Below are 22,462 nucleotides of genomic sequence, written 5' to 3'. Positions count from 1 at the left end.
TCCCTCCCTCCTCTCCCTCCTCTCCCTCCTCTCTCTCTCCTCTATCTCTCCTCCCTCCCTCCTCTCCCTCCCTGTCCACACCTCAGACGGACCCTGGTGCAGCCTGGAGCTCAGGCTGTCCTCACACCCACATGAAGCTGCTGTATCAGCAGAGCGTCTCTATATTTAGCTCGGATTAGAAGTGCCAGTCTGATACAAACAAGTCAGACTACAAGGACAAGATAACACCAAGTGTGGGAACGAGCTCAGTGTGGGAAAAAAGCCCTGTGGAAAATAAACATGTAACACACCTTTTAAACAGTAGACTTCACAAAAGGTCAGCCTCTGGCTCCCTTACAGTCAAGAAGGCATTTATTCATCTTTTATCGCCTTTAGTGGATTATTACTTATGTAAGTAATGAGAACACACTTTTATACAGCAGTGCGTTTTTTGAGGCTTGTTCTTGGCCTGGCCGATGGCCTTTTTGCTCCTGTTGATCACTGGCAGCCTCTACCGGCCGGTTAAGAAGGAGGGAGGAGTCAGCGCCGAATGACAAAAGCAGTCCATAAAATTGGTTTTTGAAATTTGTAAATCACCGCAATCACAAGAAGTCCTTAAAAGAATAATAAATGAGCACAGAATACATCTTACTGATCGCTTCCGTGCATTGCAAGATTAGCCATGGACAGACGGATACACACACACACACACACACACACACACACACACACACACACACACACACACACACACACACACACACACACAGGACAAAACGCATGATCTCCCCAGAGGCTTACGCCTGGCGGAGACAAAATATAAATATGAAATGAAAACACCCAAAATGAAGAAAAATAAGCGGCGAAACAAGTTGGAATCACCAAATACACTTCCTGGCCACTTTATTAGGCACACCTATGCAATTAAATGCAACGTATCTGGCACAATTTCAACATTTAGGGAAGATGTTTTAAGACAAATACACCCAGTAGAAGTTATCTCTGAATCCCCCACACACACACACTCTCTCTCTCTCACACACAGTGATATGCAGACACACCATCTGTGTCGGCTGTTGACGTTACAGATCTACATGAGAAAAAAAACTGTCTGTCCTTGCATGACAATACCAGTGAGGAGAGAGGGGGGAGGGGCTGTTTTAGTAACCAGCAGGGTCTCAAACATCACCGCTGTCAGCATCTGCGTATCCAAAGAGCCTTTACTCATGGTGTTAGCGAAGATCCACAGAAAGTGTGTGTGTGTGTGTAACCAGAGGAGAGCTGGGTGCCATAGCTCTGCGGTGAGGTAAAGGGTCAGAGGTCAGAGCCTCCCGTGTCACGCGGCTCACCTGCAGGAGCTCACCTCCGCCACGTGACGCACGGCGGTGAAGTCATACGGCGGAAAAATAAAATACCCAGAAGCACAACGCGCACGCATGCCGGTGCCATGTCGGGTAAGGAGGGCGTGCACCTGATGCGCGGGAATGTGCCTTCAAAGGCTTAGCTGTACTGGCTAGACATAGCATGAATGTGATTACGATCGCTTGACACACACACACACACACACACACACATCACTCCTCCTGAATGCTGTCTTCGTGCCGGTAATGGAACCCCGGCCTCAGTCACAGCCGGTAAAAAAAGGGTGACGAATGCTCTTCCTTTTGGCTTCAGAGAAAGAAAATGACGAGTGACGCTCTTTACGACATGTGTCCGATTCGGGGGCTTTTTAGGAGGAGAGGGGCCAACGCGCTCGGTCGAGTTTCCCGCTACTCTGGTCGCTGAAGGAGACACGAGTCGTTTTGGGCCATGCGGCGCCGGGGTATCGGATAGCGGAGCGCGGTCCTGATGCGGTCGCCGAGCATCTGTCATTCTACGTATCCGCTTACGTCTGCCAAGCCGGAATGACGTCAAACTGGTGGCCACAACATGAACGTTACACCTTGTTTACACGTACACACATTATTGAAGAAGCTCAGTTATTGAGGGTCTTATTGGACACGTAGAGATGCATATTGCTTATTTATCCATGAATATCAAAACAACTTACAAGTGTCATTGTTTTCTAAAGCACGCTGATGTCCATACATCTCTTTTTGCTTCTAATTATTCATAATTTCCCTGCAGGTTTAATTCGGGGTGATTTTGGGTGATTCAGAAAATCAAAAGAGAGGGAAGACGAGTGAGGGGCGGCGGCGTTGCAAACTTCATTTTTATGACTGTGGGAATCCATGTCCCTCCTCCACCCTCCTCTCTCAATCCATTTTATTTCTTTTCAGCGTCTCTATACGTCTCATAGCGTGTCCACGCCTCGTCTTGTGAGATTAATAGCCTCATACATTTCTGATTCTCCCTTTAGACGCATAAAGACAGAGTGATTTAGGATTGATGGCATCCGTGAGAGTGTGTGTGTGTGAGAATGATCCCACTTTTGATGTCTTTTTGAGGAGTGTGTGTGTGATGGCGCATATGCGTGCCTGTTCCTGTACGTGAGATAGTTCATGAATGCAAGGTGAGCAGAAAATGTTGTCATTTGTACTTTTATTAATGGTGTGAATGCTACTTGCACATTTCAAGAAGCTTTCTGTTAACTGTAAGATTGTGGAACGATTCGAACTTTAAAGGAGTGGAGACGTGCGTGTGAGTGTGACTGATAAGCCGACTTCAGTAGTGCAGGGGGCAAGGGAGGGTGTGTGTGTGTGTGTGGGAGGGGGGTGGCAGGTGGCCAACCACACACACACATACACACACACTGACATGCGGGTGTAAAATCAGCCATATTGTACAGTGTCAGGCTGAGCGACTGGATACATGAGAGTGAAGGCCGCACCAGAAGCGCCGGTTAAACAAAAGTGAGTGTTGTGTGCGCTGAGAGGCGATGCCACACACACACACACACACACACACACACACACTGACCAGAGATGCGTGCATGGAGCTGTCATGCGTGTGTTTGCAGGGGAGAATTGCTCTCTGCTAATAAAACCTGTTGATGACAGACGTAGGTTCGGAGGTGAAAGTTGGTTTCCTGGATTTCCTTTTTGTTCATTCCATACTTTTAGGTCAGAGCCTGAGTGTTAGGCTCTTTAAGCGTGTCGTAAAAACGAGGTATTTAACAGGCAGTTAAGGACATGGAGAGGAGGTGAGGTGTGCACACAGAGAGCCTTGTGGGCCGGTGTGCTGCTGTTGGGTGTCGGTGAGGTCACCCAGAGCACAGGGGGAGGAGTCTCTGTGACCTTCAGCGGACTCAGTGCACATTGAAGTTGTGCAGGTGTGCCAAGTGTCTTAATAATTAATATATTCCAGGTCTAATGCCACGCTTGGTTTTCTTTCCGCTGGACCTCGGCACAATGTTCAGAAATGGCAACGCGGAATGATTACCCAAAAACATCGGTATTGCTTCTTCTTGCAGGAGCAAATGTAGAACATGTATGTAAATAATGTTTTTGACTTCCTCCTTCATTCATTAAAAAAAGGAAAAAATACTTTTCTATTCTATTATTACCATTAAAAATAACTGCACAATAACAATCATTAACTTGCTTGTGGTTTGGTTTATAAAATCTTTGAGGGTTACTAATAAGTTTAACTTTTTGTTGTTTCGTTATAATTTATATTTTTAGAGGGTAGCTTAAATTTATAAGAATGTAGGAAAGACATTATGCTTCTCTCATTATTTAACTCGCTTTTATTATTAATTACTCTCCTTATACTGTTGAGACAGGTTATCCTTATTGCATACTAGGTTGTATATTATATATATATATAACACTTATACTTATTGTATCGTGTAATTACTTTTCATTTCACATGACATATGCTTCATAATCAATTTGTGAGTTTGCGTTACTTAATTAAGATGACAAAAATGATCTTTCATTGAGCAAAGAGAAAACAGTCACTGAAATACATAATGATCCAAATGTATGATCCGTCTCTTTGATATCTTCAGTCCACGTGAAGACATCTGCAGATAACGCCGCCTACCTCCATCTGCGAGGCTCGGTTATCTCAAGAATGTATCTGCCTGTGTTGTGTACGTGGGCACCTCCACAATGCTTCCTCAGTCCGCTGGTCCGAAATGTTCTGACCCATACCGAGGGTCAAACCTATTGCATCATCGGCACAATGCCCGGGCATTCATACCCGCCCGCACAGCCGGGTCGTAAATGTAAAGGCTGGAAACATTCTGGTGAGCGAAAAGTCAGGAATGTTTCTGCACAGTTAATATAGTCTGTCAGAGCAGAGTGACGGCCGACTGGAAAGCTTTTCTAAAGTAGCGCTGCCCCCTGGTGGTGTTGAGAGAACCTGCAGTCTGCATCTTCACCCAATCAACTGTGAGGTATTTTACCTGTATAGGTCTGCCATCCTCCGTCCCGATCATGTTCCTCCACTCCATCAGCGACCGCTGCAGGGTGTCTGATCCCGTCTCCCAGAGCCGGACGTACCCGCCCATGTCCACCGTGACCACGCCTGCAGAACCGAGCGCGGCCATGAGCACGTCGGACTCCGACACCTTGGACAACCAGCTGCTGTAAGGCGACACGGTCGCTGACCTGCCGGTCGCAAAGATGGAGGAAAGGTCAAGACGGCTCGTCGGCATTCGCTCCATACAACATTTTAACTTTCTTTGAATGTGAAAATCATGTCGTCAGTGAAGGAGAAAACGTTTTTCCTGCCTCAATATGATCACCTTGATCATGTGTGGATGATTTTTTTTTTATGTTTACCGTGGTAGACAAATGGGATTCCCCTCACAACTTGATTTAAAAAATAACTTTTGTATTGTAACCTATTTTCCCAGCAATAAAAAATTAAAAAAAAGTAAAAGTTTGTTGTGTTGGAGTGCAGAGTGCAGTGCTTTTCTACCTTTTTTGAGCCACAGCACATTTTCTACAATAAAAAAATCTGCAGCACACAAACGTTACAAAATATCACATTGTAGCCTAGTACAGCATATGGTAGGTAATTATTTGCGGCAACTAAATAATATTTTTTGGGACCGATTAAGTGAAATTGGACATTTTCCCACGGCACACCTGATTATCTCTCACGGCACACTGTCAAAATGTCAATGTCCTCGGCTGAATATTTGCATGATTCACATGGATCACAGGATTTTAGAAAGAGACTTCTCCGAGCGGGACGAAGAAAAAGGTTTTATTTCTCTGTAGGGTCCTTTCAATAGAATTGTCAGACACCTATAATAACAATCTGAGCCTGTCAGTGGCAGAAAGCATCTCTTTTAGTGGACGCCCGTTTGGCGGGGAAAAAGATCAAAAAGCTTCAAAACAAAAAGGAGAAGAACATATTTGCATGCATTGTTGTACTATTGTATGCCTAAAAGAGTAAAAGTAACTTTTACACATTATATTCTTTGGTGACAGCAAAAATTATATTCAGAAAAAAATAATTTCTGTCTCAAAGCAATGCTGTGTCCGACCACTAGCTGGAGCTGCAGGATGCAAGATGATACTTTACCTCGGGACGGGGATGTATTTGACTTTTTTGGAGTTCAGATCCGTCACCTCCAGGTAGGCCGCCGTCATCGGAGGAGTGACGTCTGAGGGACAAGGAAACAAGTGGGAACGCGTTCTCCGCCCGCCCCGATCTGCTGAGTGCGTGTCACCTGAACGCTGACCTTTGGGGTAGATGTCCCTCAGGGGCACCTTGCTGGGTGGGAGCGCTCGGACCACCTGATTGGCCGACAGCAGGCCGACGCAATTGTCCCGTTTGGGCGCGCTGGACCGGAGCCCGCCTCTCAGAGCGCCGCTCTCGGCGCCCTTCATCACCGACAGGTCGACGGGCCTCTTGAAGCTGTACACCTCGTTCGGGGACTGGAAGAGAAAAAAGAGAAAACCAGAGAGGAAAATGACGCCGCTTCCTGTTATAAATCAAGCACACAGCTGTGCGGCCTAGTTGTGAACACATTAATATTCATCAGTTCAGCTGTGGCCCCCCCCTTCTCTCAAGCTTCCACTCATGTTCTCAACCCACTTCGTTCTATAAGGCGTGCATGAGGCCGACCGCAGACACACATTCACATCCATGCCCGTCTTTGAGCCGCCTGCATGCTTTTTACTCTTTTGGTGTGCAAGAATAAAATGTTAACCTCCAGTATGGAAATACAGTGAGAGAAAATAAACCCCAAAAAGAGCTGGGGTTCAAATAAAGTTCTGGGCCAACTGGGCTTAACACTAAATGCTGCTTCCTTGGCGGAAAATACTAACTTTTTGGGGAAGTTTAAAGTCTCATGTTTTGCCTCTGTACACGATGAGGTATCTCTTCTTTTTAAAGAGATGATACTGCATAGAGGGAAATATATAAATATATCTCGAGGCCTTGAATATATATTCATTTGCACACACGAGATGTAATTCGTGGCCTCAATTTAGTTTAATCTTTCCCACGGCTTGGTTCATTCGTGGTTCAAGATAAGTGTATATACAGGGCTGGCTCTCTGTATATACACTTACATTTAATTAAATTGAGGGAACATATCTTAAAATGTGTAGATTGTGACTTTATATATATATATATATATAATTATTTTTTATATCTATGGCAACTCCACAGTCCTGAGCAGCGTCACCGATTAATTAAAATCTGGAAAAAGCTTCACATGTCCCAAACATTAACCCACAATTATCATTTTGTATAATCTCACCACGAGGTCCGGGAAGCCCACGACGACCCGGGCGAAGGAGCCGGAGTCGGCCAGTATGCGGTTGGGAGAAACGATCTTCTGGTCCAGAGCAGCGCTGAGGTTCTCGTTGGGAAGCTGCTCACAGGACAGCATCTGGGGGACGGGAACCTCGGCTGGGAAAGGAAGCGGTGAGATTAAATAAAACACTTTGGAGAATACCTCATGTGACTATGAACGTCAACGAGCTCACTGCAGAGATGCGCTTATAAGGAAACATGCGGGGTTTTGTGAATTGGTTTGACGTAATGTCTTTAATAAGCTGGAGGGACGTCCTCGTGGTTATATTCACCTGAGCCGACTCCGTGGCCTGAGCTGACCCCGTCCTCGCTGATTGCATGGAGCTGACACACGCCCGAGTCATCCGCTGCCATATGCATGGGCTTGGTCAGCAGGAACTTCCTGTTCAGTAACACACACACACACACACACATGCAGTACGTCGCATTACAGGGGAATTAAACACTTTTAAGGCTCTCAGAGGGCCCCCTCACTCACTTGTTGGTGCTGCTCTCCAGCAGCAGCCAGCGGTCCTCCGCCACCAGGTGGACGGACTTCAGGTTGATGGGAAGAGAGATGGTGTGAACCCGGCCCTCCAGCACGTCCAGCACCTCCAGCTGGTTGCTGAACACAAGGAGAGGCGGGTGAGCGACTAATAGAGGCGCAGAGACGGAGATAGCGGGCGAGCTAGTAGCTTACCCTTCCTCCTTATAGAAGAGGAGCCAGTTTTTGTGGGCGAAGTCGTGACACATTCTGTGTCCTCCCTGCAAACAAGCCAAACACACTTTGAGTCCAAAGATAAGTGAATGAATGTATAAATCGTATCATTCTGCACAGAATAAAGTGTAAATGATTACTAGTCCGTATGTAAAACAGGATGAATGTGGACAAAAATAACACATGGAGTTCATGTCCTGTATCCACACTGTTTTTCCCAGGCCTATCACCTTTTAGTGTCCTTTTTAAAGTAGTCAATTGCATGTTTTATTTTAGCTTGTGCTGTGCTGAAGGGGGAGAGGGGACACAGTGATAGAGCAGCCATTGTATTATTGTGTCACTTATTGTGTGTTTGCTGTGAACAGGTACATGCTATTAGATATGTGTGAAGTGGGAGTTGCTCCTAAATTCCCTGCACATTGTGTGACTATTTACTGTTTTTATTTAACTCTACAATGACGTCAGTGCAGTTTAGCCCCACATGATTTACTTTCTTCTTTGCACACTTTTGATTTATGCATTCAACGTATTACTCCATCCACCAATAAAACCTATATTTGTGGTACAGTTTACTCTGGGTGTTGTGTGTGGTATATCACCGGGTCACAATTGGCACACAGAGTGGAAGCCACTGACCTGTTGCTCCTTGCTGCTCCACCACTTGGAGGCTTTGGGCTGATCGTTCTCCGGCGACAGCTGGAGCCTCCGCACGGCGCCGCTCACCATGTCCAAGTGGAGCACCGTGTTAGTCTGAGAGAGAGGAATGTATAGACGATGTCAGAGGACGGCTGAACATATATTATTAAATATAAGCATCCCAATGCACGTCACATGCCTTGAAGCAAAATCCCAACCGGCTCACATTGAACCAGAGAGAGAGGAAATGAATGATTCCTTTCTGTAATTTACTCATCGTCCACTAAACGCTCGTCTTAGATGTTTATTATTACTTTTGCAAATATGACGTTTGCGTCCCGAGCATTTCTTTCGAAATAACTAACACACACTACACTAATTAAAACAAAAAATTATGAATATGTCTTTAGAAGAAGAAGAAGAAGAAGAAGAAGAAGAAGCTCCATAATGTTCTACTATTTTAATCACAATTTATTTTCTCTACTATTTGTCTCACAAACGGGTCTCATGCACATCTTCTTAGTTCACAAATGTGCATTTTTTTTCCCGCCAAATCCAAATGTTGGTGCATATTTCTACTGCTGTCCAGTCTGTACCAGGAATACCGCCACGTTCCATTTGGACTCCAGGTGAAGTGTGTCACATGTCAAAACCTGTGAATACTTTATTTCATGACCTTTTCTTCTACTACAGCCAGTTGCTCCTCTCCAGGTGGAACCACCTGGATCTGAGTCACTTCAATTAAATCCACATATATTCTTATGCGCTTGTTTGAGTCCTGCATTCATATCAGTTGAGCAATCCCATGTCTCAGGGTGTGTGTATATATATATATATATATATATATATATATATATATATATATATATATATATATATATATATTACATAGTGTGCATTGGGTGAACTGTGCAAAAAAGGCTTTTGTTCGTGACGCACTCGGCTTCGGAGCCACAGGGGAGCCGACCGCGGCCCCGGCTGCCCTGCTTCACACTAATGGTTTCCTCACGGCCTCCCATTCCTGCCATGCACACCACTGTGCCGAGGACTGGTTCGAGCTATTCGGAGAAGGCGAACCCCGTTTCCTGAGTCTAAACATATCCCGCCTTTGGAGGGAGCACACGTGTGTGTCCTACATGTGAGCGTGTGTCCTGGCAGGCCGGGGCGTTGCGTCACTTTGTCTTTCACTTGGTTTCTGCATGCCCTTGCACGTTTTTTGTCATTGTAGGCTTTCACTCACTTGTGCGTGCGTGCATTTATGCGTCAATGCCTGGTAGAACCTGCATTTATGTGTGTGTGTGATTTTTCCAGGACGGCCAATGACCTGCGAATGAACTTTCCGTTGTCTGGACCTCTTCATTTTTAGACAGACGTAACATGATCCATCACGGCGGTATTTTTAGAAGTCCTCCTCTTGCCTAATATGCACCAGCTGTAAAAGTGTTCTGGTTCTGGACGTTCATTGTTCTCGTCTCGCTGTGCTGTCACAGACCGCGGGGTAGGAGAGGCTCAGCAGCCGGCGGCCGCCAACCGCCGACCGCTTAGAGAAACTCACACAAACTATTTTAAATGTGTTGTTGTTGCTGCTGCTGCTGAAATACCAGCGTTGCGTAACATTTACATGTTATATTTGTCAGTAAACAGGCACATCGGACAAAAGAGATCTGGTTCCTTTGTGAGCGCTGCAAACACAAAGACAAACCGCATTGTTCCACAGAACTCGCAATTAAAACTGACATTTACAATGTGTGTGTGTGTGTGTGTGTGTCGGTAATGATGTCCATTGTCAGACCCATGACAACAACTGTGTCAACCGTATTTTCTTTTTCGTACTTTTGCCGAGTGTGTTTCTTGTTTTATCGCCAGGTATCGCTGCTGTTTAAAAAAAAAAAAAAGAAGGTACCCTGTGATGAGGAGATGTGTATTCATGTCAACGGCATAGGGGCGGTCACAGAAGACAAAGACACAATACAAGAGGAGGAGGAGGAGGAGAAGAAGAACTTAACCCATCTTGTAAATAACAATTATTTTACTGCTGAATCAGTTTGACTTCCTGGATTTATCTTTCAAACACACATTGTAGCCCAAGAAGAAGAAGAAGAAGAAGAAGAAGAAGAAGAAGAAGTAGTAGAAGAAGTAGAAGTAGAAGTAGAAGAAGAAGAAGTAGAAGAAGTAGAAGTAGAAGAAGAAGAAGTAGAAGTAGTAGAAGTAGAAGTAGAAGTAGAAGAAGTAGAAGTAGAAGTAGAAGAAGAAGAAGTAGAAGAAGTAGAAGAAGAAGAAGTAGTAGAAGAAGAAGTAGAAGAAGAAGAAGAAGAAGAAGTAGTAGAAGAAGTAGAATTAGTAGAAGTAGTAGAAGAAGTAGAATTAGTAGAAGAAGAAGAAGAAGTAGAAGTAGTAGAAGAAGTAGAATTAGTAGAAGAAGAAGAAGAAGAAGGAGAAGTAGTAGAAGAAGAAGAAGAAGAAGAAGAAGAAGTAGAAGTAGTAGAAGAAGAAGAAGAAGAAGTAGTAGAAGAAGAAGAAGTAGAAGTAGAAGTAGTAGAAGAAGAAGAAGAAGAAGAAGAAGTAGAAGTAGAAGAAGTAGAAGTAGAAGTAGTAGAAGTAGAAGTAGAAGTAGTAGAAGAAGTAGTAGAAGAAGTAGAATTAGTAGTAGAAGAAGAAGAAGTAGAAGTAGAAGTAGAAGTAGTAGAAGAAGAAGTAGAAGTAGAAGAAGAAGAAGAAGAAGTAGAAGTAGTAGAAGAAGAAGAAGAAGAAGAAGTAGTGTGTGCTCCCCTGACAAAGCTACCAGTCCCCTGTTTAGATTCATTTTATTTAAATGGGAGGTATCGCAGGATCCTCACTCTTAAAGACTACAAAAACAGTGTTTAAAAAAAGATGTGATGCTTATTTACGATGAAAACTCCACAGTAAACACCTTTAATAAGATCAACCTCCTGGCCATGTTTTCCATAAGGATTCAGACAGGAAGTCATTGAATGCTACGTGATGGCTACGCATCATACGAGCGTGTTTCGGGCGCCCACCTGCTCCTCGTGCAGCACCACCTGTCCATCCAGAGGACTCCCGAGGGGCGCGACGGTGACGAAGGGCTGCCAGGCGCCGCTGATGGTCCTGGGGAAGACGTCGTAAAGCTCCATGCACTGGATGGTCTCCCCGCGCTCCTTCATGGAGTACAGGGACACGGGGTTGCACGTGGCCACGTACAGCACATCTGCAGAAACAGGAAACGGGATTATTAATAATACTGGGAAGTGTTTTGTGTCTTGCAGCCAGACACAAACATCGCACGCCGTTCGGTCCATACGTTCGTGAATCCAGATGTTTATGGAATCTTGTCCCTTTCTGATTCGTGATCACTATCTTTGAAGTTGTCATTCTATCCGATGGTGTTTTCAATAGTTTGAAGAAGGCCTTCCTCGTCTTCAACCTTCCTAGGAAGTGTGTTTAGCCATCTGTGTGTGTGTGTGTGTGCGTGCATGTGTGTGTGTGTGTACCGTCTTTGGTGGCGACGTCGCAGATGATGTTGACTTCATTCATGGGGATCTGCCAGTGGGCTTTCTCCTCGCTGAAACTCAAAGCCCTGCTTTCCTGTCTGCTGCAGGGGTAACCCTGTACACGCAGAAACACGGGGCCCTGGGAACACACAAGACACACTGTTACACACACACACACACACACAAAATAGTGCAGTGGTTCTCAAATGGGGGTACGTGAAGGCACTCCAGGGGGTATGTGAGATTTTTTTTTTTATATATTTAAAATGAGCATCCATTAAAAGAAATCCTTTAAAAATAGTTATTTCATAAATATTGAATACAATATAAGTGTAACTTCATAAACTGAATTGTATATATTCTATATTAAATCAGACACTGATGGCATCAACCAAAAATGCTTTGCACTGGTTAGAAGGTAAAATATTTCACAGGAGGTACATCAGTGAAAAAAGGTTGAGAACCACTGAAATAGAGAATAAAAACCAGACTCATTTAATGCTTATGGTCTAAATGTTGTGGAACTGTCGTACACACAAGCTTATTATTATTTTTCCTCCCGCTACTGAAGAGAGGTGCATCCAGATGATCAGTAAATTCCAAGCAGTTCTTTGCAAGAATACTGCATATATATTTTTCATATATTTTAGCATTTACCTCCTTTTTAGTATTCATATGTTTACCTAAAGTTTAAGTTATTGTAATTCTGTGTGGAAGGAGGACTTGGCAAAGTGAGATTTCCATTGTAACTGTCTGTTAACTGTCATATGGCAATACAAATATCTTGAATCTATACACAACAATATAGTTCCCATATGTTTTTAATCTGCTGTCCTCCGTGTGTTTACCTTGACGTCGATGGGTCGCGTCTCAGTGGGACAGAGCAGCTTGCGGCGAGCGTTGCCAACTTGGTTTATTGTCCAGTACCCGGTCATCGTGACCTCTGGCAGGGGCAACCTACAGATTGAAGGTCACATGGTGACAACTGCCTGGAATGAACTGCGCAATTTTAAATTCCTGAGATCAAACTATATCAAGTCGTGAGCATGTTTTTTTAATTTTATTTTTTTGACTTGTGGCCTTCTGATGTTCCATTTTGGAAAAATAGGGGTTTCACCGTCACAATTTTTTTTTGCATCCCCACTTCAAATGAAATTAACTCATCGTATAAGTGCATCAACATGGCCGCCACAAAATGAGTTCAGATGGAAGCCGTATTCTGCTCCCGAGTGGGGTTTGATGCCGGCTCTCTTTCTAGAGAGGGCGGGACAAGTGTCTGTGTGTGTGTGTGTGAGAGTGTGTGTGTGTGTGTGTGTGCGAGTCCCTGCTCAGCTTGTTGTGTCTGGCCAGATGTTTACTGGTCTTCCATTGAATCATAGCTGGGTTGCGGCCACAGTCTTATTAGCTGCAGGTGGGGGCGAAAGACGCAAAGCAACCGCACAAAAAACTCAGGATGGTGGACGGACAATTCTTTACCGTAAATATGTCTATGAACGGAAAAGTAATGAGACGCATTAGAGAAACCGTTTCTTGTTTTCCATGTCCAAAATTGGAAACCAAGACACAAAAATATTTGCTGTTATGTACACAAGATGTTGTGGGATGTAAACTGTTCAAGATGGGCCGTTAAAGACACACACACACACACACACACATCCCGAAAGACGCAAAAGGCCCTCTGAGCGGCGATGATGCAAGGACGGACCGAAAGGAACAGATGTGTTCAATCAGCTGCGTGATTGCTCAAGGAAAATACTTGTTTCTGCTCTGCTCTCAAGATGTTACTTGAGCGACTCGTGAAAATTGAATTTTTTTTTGAATGTGTCAAATAAAACCACAGGAGACGGAAGAAACAAATATTTTCCTTTATTTAAAAAGACACACTGTGCATTAATGAGACAATGTCGTGGATATTGGAAGCTTATCTTTCCCTCGTGGGAAAGGTGAGGTAATGTGAATGATCTAGTCCGTCGTTCATTTAATAATGCGGGAAGCGGTGCGAAGACTTCATGGAAGCCTCAAAGTTCAAAGGGGAAAAAAATACACATTTTTCTTCTGAACGAAAAGCGCTGTTTATAAATCTCTACGGTCGATACCTCAAACACTCGGTAACTCACACCAAAACCATATAGATTGATAAACGGCACTACAGGTAAGCCGGAAAATATGACGTATGTTTGATTGTGGGTGGGAACCGTCCCTTTAATTCAGTCTGAAACCGGTCAGAGGGCCAAAAGCCAATTTCAAGCATTTCAGGATTTCATTTTTTTTTAAGTTACGAAAACTCTAATATCTGAAAATGACGTCTAACCGGTTCACTTTCAGCAAGAAGGGGTTTTTAAATGTGTTCTCCTCAGAAAGATAAGAGCTCAACCCACATCATTACTCTAACCGCTTTCTGACTGGCCGCTGTAACTCAAGACAGTCTGTCTGAGCGTGAGTCAGGGACTGTGTGTGTGTGTGTGTGTGTGTGTGTGTGTCATCCTTGTGCTCCCGATGCCTTGCTTACTCCTTAGCCAGCTTGACAGAGCTGGGCTTGGCTCCGATGGGGATCCCGTGCCTGTGCAGCGCTTCGATAAGAACCTCTCGCGTGTCTTTGTTGTACGAGTCGAAGTCGAAGACGTTCCGCACCACGTTGGCCAAACCCTCGCCGGGGAATTTCTGTGGTTTAGAAGAAGGTGGAGGAGAGGAAGTAGACAGGGAGGGTGGGATGAAGAGGGTCAAAGAAGGAAGAATTTAATATAAGAAGTTAATATAATTCACAGGTGTTCAACAGGGGTCGGTGCGGGGACAACTCGTCTCTAGACTCGGGCCCCGGCGCTGACAGACGAGGCACCCCTTAGTTATTGCGTTTGTGATATAATTAGAGAGACACAAGTTGTATTGCCTCAATACATTTTCTGTGTTGCCCGGTAACTGTGGCGACAGGTTGGGAGACGGAGACGGAGACGCTGCAAGCGGAAGCAGAGGCTTCAGTTTTAAACCGCCAAGAAACCCGATACCGAGAATGGTGAGAAACGTTAACCAGGTGCAAGAGGCAATTCTCTTTTTTTTTTATTTGGAAGATTAAAGAATGGAGGCTGTTTGTTTGACTCTTGGTGCTGATGCCATGAAAAAAAAAAGAAATCTGAAAGGTTAAATATCAACAACACAATAAGTTATATAGGAACTCTGCTCCTTCCTTTATCAGGAAGGCATTGTCAGGACTATTGAGGCGCCGCTGGTGTAGTGGTATCATTCAAGATTCCCATTCTTGAGACCCGGGTTCAATTCCCGGGCGGCGCATGTGCTTTTTTTATTTTTTATTATTTTAATTAAGGGGACGGCTGTGGCTCATGAGTAGCGTGGTTGTCCTGCAACCGCAAGGTCAACAGCTCAATTCCTGTTCTCCCCATAGTTCACATGTTGAAGTGTCCTTGAGCAAGACACTGAACCCTAGTTGCTCCCCGGACGCCTCGCTGCTAAGGATGGGTTAAATGCAAAGACCAAATGTCATGCATGTATGTACAAATATGCAATATGATGAACGTAATAACGTTTTTTTAGTTTAGTTTTTCAGATCTACAATGTAATGACACTGTTCGGCCTATAAATTGCTGTGGAAATCAATGACGGCTTCATCCAACTGGTTACAACTACAAACATGGATTGGATGTAAAGAGCATTGGGCTGTATTGACCTGGGTTCCACGTTAGCACAGAGGTACAATTATGACCAAATGTGAAGCGGTAATTAGAGCCGATATTTGTTTATTGCCTCCAAAAGAAGCAATTTAAGACTTGGACTTAATCACCCTGTATCTGTCCCACTCCTGCAGATGTCAATAGAGGTGGTGATCGATACAGAACAGGGTGGCCAGTGGGGAAATCAAACATACGGTCTCGTCCCCTGTGCACTGAATCATTGATCTGCAGTAGTGCGATCTCAAATCTGAGTTTCCGCCTCTTCTCGAGGCCCTGGTCTCCTGAAAACACTGAAAAAATAAACTATGATGTACTTTTACGAGATGTTGAAAAAGATGTGTTTTCATTTAGGCCGGAGCGGCGGCCGCCTGCATTTTGGATTTTGTTAGACAAATATTTGCCATGTGGGCAAAATGCTAGTTATTTTCTAGCATTATTAGGGGCAGAGCCGGTGTGAAAGTGTGTGTGTGTGTGTGTGTGTGTGTGTGTGTGTGTGTGTGTCGTCTCGTCAGCCTAGACTGAGGCAGGAACAGGGTCTCCCCCTCTCTGTCACAGCTGTGCTGTGAGGACACTCTCTTTCATTATTAAAGCATCTAGCGGTGCAGGATTAAGGTCACATAATGTTTATGAAATATTAATTTAAAAAATAATAGTCTGAGACCAAACCTGCGCCGTCTCACCTGGAGGTGTTTGACTATGTTGACCACCTCTCGGGTGGAGTAGGGGTAGGTGATGGTGCCCTGGTCGGCCATGGACCTCAGGTCCCCAAAGGCGGCCACCAGCTTCTGCAGCGTCGCGTCGGGAACGTCGGGGCCGTACTGTTTGAGCATAGCCAGCTCCGCCTGGGGCTTTGGGTTGTCCACAGCATGGCAGCTGAAAATGTCACCTGTTCAGAGGACAGAAACAAGAGGGAGAGTGTCACTCGGCTTCTCATAACTTCACTCAAGGAATATACACTTATCCACATGAACGTGAACCTGAAGCTGAGCACTTTGCTGCAGTAGTACTGATGCAAAACACCTGAAACTAGGCCCTGACCCTAAACCTATCTTAAACCAACTGATGTAGACATGCAGCATCTGCAGGCAAGGAATGAGTTATTCCCTTTGATCCAAAATGAGCTCATCTTACAGGAGCTGATCAGTCCCAATGTGCTTGGTCTTTTATACAAGTTTGTTAATAAAAAGGAAAGAAAAGAGTACTAGTCCTCTGCTCCCAGCTGTGTGGGTGTTGTGCATGTGTGCGATGTACCTAGAGCTCCAAAAAAGTCGTTGCCCAGGAAGGGAAAACCAGGGCGGTTGGCGAGGACGAGCATCCTGAAGTCGGGGTGCATGACTACGGAGTTGGGCCTCCCCTCCGCTTCTCGGGGATCTTTACAGGAGACACAGACACAGTTAGCGGGACATGACAAGCGAAAACACAAAAACAAGTAGGCATACTTCTTGTCCCTGCCTCGGTTTCACACACACACACACACACAGACACACACCGTGCGTCCCGAAGTTTGTGTTTACGAAGTCTCAAGGTTGTGTTTACATTCCTCTTGGGAGGAAGAGCCTCTCGGGAATGGAGAAGCCGTCAGCGACCACTGTGATTACGTGGGACTACTGGGGAAATGCACACGTTTATAGTGCAGCTCGCTCCAGAACCGACTGGTACCTGTCCATAAAGGCTTTTATCCTAAGCCTCCTTTAGTGCATCTGATGTCTTACTCCCGTTTGTCTTCTGGGACATCCAATCCTCAACTCGTCCATCTAACGGTGCCGCGCCTGTCCGCACGCTGTATCTGGGACATGTCTTCTGTCGAGGTGTTAAACCCTGTATGCGCCTGTGTGTGTGTGTGTGTGTGTGCGCGTGTGTGTGTGTGTGTACCTGAGATGATTCTGCGTCCGTCGGCCAGGATCATCTCTCCGCTCTCCACCAGGGTTTTGAGGATGCAGGTGACGTTAGTGGGAGCTTTGTCCGCCTCATCGATCACCAATATGTGACCCTGTTTCACTGCCTTCACCTGCACACACACACACACACACACACACACACACACACACACACACACACAAAAACATGTCATAACGTACTAAAACAGTATTGCTGAACCGGCTGCCTGATGGCAGGAAACAACATGCACATGACAGGGACTGCCACAGTTATGGAGCGTGACCTCTCAGTCTATCTGTCGGAAGTCTTTATGATGAAACCTCCTCCCCAGATCCCAATTCACTTGGCCGGTAAAATGTGAAATGTAAAATCTCTGCATAACTCACAGCAGCATGAGTAAGAACCTCATTTCATGGAGGCGCGGCAGTTTTCGCTATTTAGCAGATTGCCTCATTGACTAACTGGGTCGCTGCGATGGAACGCAGCCGCCATTAACATTACCAGTTTGTGCTTTTCCTGAAAAAAAAAAAAAAAGGTGGCTGAGGAACATTCCCACATTAATGTCTTTACAAAAATACGCACTTTCACATGGAATTGCACCACAAATGACACAAAGCCAAGATGTCAACGTGTTGTCTCTTGGCCTCAAGAGGCCGCACCTCCCGCTGAATACCTTCTTTTATATGTTGCATGCCTCTACTGACCTGGTGTCAACACCCTGCGCATTGTTTTTTTTAAAATATTAACTACATACACGGGAGGAATGATCCCGTCAAGTCAAAGTGTGTGCGTCTGAGTGACTGACTGACCAGAGGCGAGTCCTCGTACATGATGATGCCGTCTCGGACTGAGGGCTGCAGGGTCAGAGTCTGCACCGTCGTATCTCTGAAGGAGCAAAAAAACAAACAAAAAAACAGGCTTGACATTTCATTTCACGTTTTATTTGGGTCGGACAAATGCTTATATGTGGAGAATTGCGCAACACTTTTCCAATGCAGCGTATCGGAGCGTCATATTGTCTGGGTTTTGGATAGTTATTCTTCACCTGAAGACCATTTGATCTCCAAAGATGCAGCTCGAGTTCAACAGTAACGCCGAAGCGTCTCCCCAAACAGCGTCGATTCCCAAAATGACCTCTCCCTCTTTCTCCAAACATTCCTCCCCTCCCTCCCCGATATCTCACAGTGTGACCCAGGAGCTGTCCTAGTTTCCTTCCTGGTCGGCTGCACCTCTCTCGCGTGTTTCTGAGCCACATCTCTGTAGGCTTTCGGTCACGGGCTCCCAAAAGCCACATGCACAGAAGCCTCCTGCTTCTGCCCGGGTCTAATATTAGCTGCTGCCGCTACGGTCGCTAACCAGGCCACGTCCACGCTCGGATCCACTTTGACTTTCGCAAGACTTTGACGAACTAAAAAAAAAAAACACACGCAGAGGGGCCCGGAGGAGAGCGCGCCGGTTTCTACATGCGGACGTGCCGCCGACGCTCGACCGTGATCTCGTTGAGGAGATTCAGTTCTCCTGGTTTGTCCCCTCTGTTTGGCTCCTTCCCCCATGATCGGGTCACTGACACTCAAAATACTGCCATCTTATTAGTGCCAAGATCCACACGAGGCCCACCTCTGACCCCTGACTGATTGAGGCTGCCTACACACTACACATTGAACGACGGGTGACCTAATTTATGGGAGGTGTGACCGTGTGAGTTTATAAAGAATCAGCTGGACCAGAGTTAACAAGGACTTCTTCAAATGCTTCCTCTGTATTATGGGCATGTGACATCCTTGTTCTGGTGAAGGATGGCCTACTTTACTGAGGACCAAAATAGTTTTTGACACCCTTTGATGGGAAGGCTGGCAGGGGAGTAAGTGAAATTGCTGGCTGCTCACATCTCCTTTAAATAGGGTTTCTTTGTTCCGCCTGTTGGGTACTGAAAAGAAACATGTGATTCTCTAAAAGCATCCTAATTGACCAACCATAGTAGATACAATTAGACTGTTTTAGAAACTGACATCCTGTTAGGGAGATTCTCAAGTATGTGAACTTTTAATGCACAGAAATAAGCAAATAAGTCACCACTCTCCCCCCCCAATTAACAACTGATAACCAACTTGTGAGCTATTCGCCAGCTGGTGACCCCGACGTGAAAAAACTCCATACGGGAACTTGTGAGCTAGTTTCACATGAGCTGTCTGAAAGAGATTAAATGGAAAAAAAAATAACCTATTGTGATTTCTTATTTTTCATTTTGGAGGAAGTTATTCAGAATAAGTTTGAGACGGCGACCCAGAACGGAAGAAAGTGGGACAAAAGAGAAGCTCAAGACAGGATTATAAAAGAGAATGAAGACACCACAGCGACTGATGTTTATTCTTCATAATTCTCCATAAGACTCTGGGTAAAAACATCCTCTAGCCTAACATGTGCTTTCTCCTCACCTGTGGAGCTGCAGGTATTCTCTGGGCCTGTTCAGCAGGTGCAGGAATCGGTCCACGATCTTATTCTTGCCGACGCCCTACGGAGCGATACGGGGGGGTTGGGGGGGGAAGAAATACATTTAGCAACCAGCACAATTGAATGAAATCATCTAACAGCAGCTGTGTTTCAGCAACACGGGCCGCAAAGAGAGATAAAGAGGTGAAGCGAGGCAGCGCTGAGAGGGAGAGTGGAGCTGCGTGCCGGGTTTGACGGTTCCACGTTCTGACAGGGGCTGTTTTTGTTTTTTTCTGGGACTCCCACTGGCTTCCCACAGTCCCCTCAGCCGCTCTGACAGCTCCTAATGTCTCGGCCTCGCTGTCATGTGCACACACACACATAAACACCGCTGCACACTGACTTCTCTCACTGCTCCTCTTCTTCTAGGACCTAAAAGGGAATGCTACAAGCTTCCTCGTGCCCAAAGTGGGCTGGGAGCAGGTGGGTTATGGAGGGTGACACGAGGGTGCAGGGAGCTCTCAAAACAGGGCTGACATGTGTGGTCTTCATCACCGAGACCCAAATTAGACCGAGCCCCTTTCTGCGGGCACAAGTCAAAGCTCTGCTTATTTTTGCATGTCACCAAAGTGGGATCAAGCACGGCTCTTTCCTTCTGGGGCATTTTTTGTTTTGCACTCAACACTCACCTGGTTGCCCACCAAGAGGAGGTGCTCTCCCAAAAGGAAGTCCTTCAACATGTCTTCCATCACCATCAAGTGCTGCCAGGGAGATTTAAAAACAGACAAAACGGATCAGAAATTAGTTTGGTGGACTTGATTGAACCCACATGGGCAGATGTGGTGAATTGTACTTCACATATTATGAAAAGAGTTCTGTTTGTCCCCGTTTGAAGAAGAAGAAGACAAATAATTCATCTTAAAACCGCATGAGCTCGAGTAGAAAATGTGGACGTTTGCTCCCCCTCCCCCTCTGTTTCCCGGTGAATTTACAACCGTGCTTCTGCTCTGAAGACAGAAAACAGGTCACGTTAAAAAAAAAGAAAAAAGTAGGGCATCCTCGTTGCACTCTCAGCCTCTTCCACTTTTATTTCAGTCTCCAACACGAGCAGGCAGAGGGAAGAGAAGGGTAGAATCAGGACTGAGAGAAAGAAAGAGAGAGAGAGAGAGGGAACGGGATGAATCTGGGTCAGATTGCGTCACCGGCATTGCCAACGGAGTGACATCTCTTTAGATCAGGGGTCAGCAACTAAAAGTGCCATTTTTTTAAATGTACTTGTTCATCGGCGGACCATTTCAACATTAAGGCGAACATTAAGTTTAACTTAGACGACGCAGCAAAGTTTAGATCTCCAACGGTTATTCTATTCCATCCATAGAGGCAATGTGCAGAGCAACATTTGGGGAAAAAAATATTTTTCCATTAATAAAAAGGTCATAATTATATACGACTATATAAGAAGAAGTTGTATTTTTGTTGTCCGACTTCCTGTTTATCTCTAAAAGAGCATGACGTCCGTTTCTATTCGTTTACGGAGAATCAATGTCAGATTTCCTTCCTATCCAATAAGATCCATCAATAACAGCAATCAGAGGTCAGATGCGGTGGGCTGAGATTCTCCTGAGACTCCAATGTCTCTGAAAAGAGCCAAGAGGCAACAACAAGGGCCACGGCCCTGGAAAACATCAGCTAATACCAGAACTACAAGTTAAACCCTTCATAATGAAATGATGTCACACACTGCAACGAGGACAGAGTTATATTAAAAACAACAAGAACGAAAGGGGAATGAGACTGAAGGGGGGAGAAGAAAGGATGAGAAGAAGAAGAAAGTGGTGGACGACCTCACTGAACCTCATGAAGCTCTGAATGCTGTGGGGGAGAGAAGTGATCTTTCTCGGTTTGAGCGAAATATAAACAAACACGGCGGATTATTCTTTTGTGGTTTCTAATCCGGCTTTTTGCCCTTATGCTATAAAATCTGGGTCGTGTCCTGGAAATAAACGTCTTTTTCCCGAATCGCGGAAGAATCGTCTCTCAGCCACAGATGTGGTTGAGTCTGCAGGGTTTTAACGCCGCCTTCCAGTAGCGACGTATTGGTGCATTAGTACGTTGGGCCGTGTGGGTTTGGTGCGCGGCTACCTGGGGATTATCGTAGAAGAGCACATCTGGAACCTTCATCTTCTCCGTGGCGCTGAAGACGGGAGCCGACACGTTGCCGATAGTCAACACGCCGTCCTGTATCGAACCTGGGGAAATACAGAGGATGCAGTCAGTGTGTGTGTGTGTGTGTGTGTGTGTGTGTGTGTGTGTGAGACTCAGTAGCTTCTTCGTTCACATTTGCTGATGGAAGGGATTGTTTCTTAAAGCCCTGGCCCCCATTGTGACTTGCAGTCTGGAGGCTTTGCCGTGCTTCTTTTGCCTTCTCAGAATGAGAAACCGTTTATTGCCAGGGATGTTTACACAAACGAGGAATGTGCAAACATTAGACGAGACAAACAACAATCAACAGTCAACGACAGTGAGTGTTTAAATGTGAAGTGTGCAGTGGAGTGACCGGTAAGAACAAAGAAAAATAGTCTGAAAAATAGTCAGTGGGGGACCCGGGCTGTGTTGATGAGCCCGACTGCTGACGGGAAAAAACTGTTGGTGTGGCGTGAGGTCTTGGTCCTGATGGACCTCAACCTCCTGCCAGAAGGAAGGGACTCATGAGCCGCCTCCCTTTAACCTCAATTCAAAATCTAGGCCCCTGACGCATCGTCGTCTTTACATTTCGACGCGATGTGACAGAACAGTCGCTGGCGAGGCCCCTCGACATTACTGTCACTGACACATTCTTTAGCGGCATCTGACACCGTCAACCATCTGCTCATTGCGAGAAAAAAAACTCTAAACTCCATGCATCACGAAACGTATGAGAAACACGGCGTAGAATATATTCCATG

At 45.4% G+C, this 22,462-nt stretch overlaps 1 protein-coding gene across 1 annotated transcript in view; it reads right to left on the bottom strand.

The window, feature by feature from the left end:
* The window catches only part of vwa8 (von Willebrand factor A domain containing 8), a gene marked incomplete at its 5' end in the record, with an annotated part of 53,344 nt that overhangs the window by 13,074 nt on the left and 17,808 nt on the right, over positions 1–22,462 (bottom strand). Inside the window, 19 exons of the mRNA XM_079230844.1 lie at positions 4,331–4,535; positions 5,461–5,542; positions 5,621–5,816; positions 6,647–6,798; positions 6,975–7,084; positions 7,181–7,306; positions 7,382–7,446; positions 8,036–8,149; positions 11,056–11,243; positions 11,527–11,665; positions 12,375–12,483; positions 14,036–14,187; positions 15,890–16,095; positions 16,461–16,580; positions 17,082–17,217; positions 17,897–17,972; positions 19,523–19,599; positions 20,207–20,278; positions 21,660–21,766. Coding sequence (XP_079086970.1) covers positions 4,331–4,535; positions 5,461–5,542; positions 5,621–5,816; positions 6,647–6,798; positions 6,975–7,084; positions 7,181–7,306; positions 7,382–7,446; positions 8,036–8,149; positions 11,056–11,243; positions 11,527–11,665; positions 12,375–12,483; positions 14,036–14,187; positions 15,890–16,095; positions 16,461–16,580; positions 17,082–17,217; positions 17,897–17,972; positions 19,523–19,599; positions 20,207–20,278; positions 21,660–21,766 — 2,432 coding nt within the window. The remainder of the gene's footprint in view (positions 1–4,330; positions 4,536–5,460; positions 5,543–5,620; positions 5,817–6,646; positions 6,799–6,974; positions 7,085–7,180; positions 7,307–7,381; positions 7,447–8,035; positions 8,150–11,055; positions 11,244–11,526; positions 11,666–12,374; positions 12,484–14,035; positions 14,188–15,889; positions 16,096–16,460; positions 16,581–17,081; positions 17,218–17,896; positions 17,973–19,522; positions 19,600–20,206; positions 20,279–21,659; positions 21,767–22,462) is intronic.

The sequence above is a fragment of the Taurulus bubalis genome (genome assembly GCF_910589615.1).
Source record: "Taurulus bubalis genome assembly, chromosome: 15".
NCBI classification, from domain to species: Eukaryota; Metazoa; Chordata; class Actinopteri; order Perciformes; family Cottidae; genus Taurulus; species Taurulus bubalis.
The sequence above is the reverse complement of the archived record's forward strand: the minus strand, read 5'-3'. Positions and strand labels throughout refer to the sequence as shown.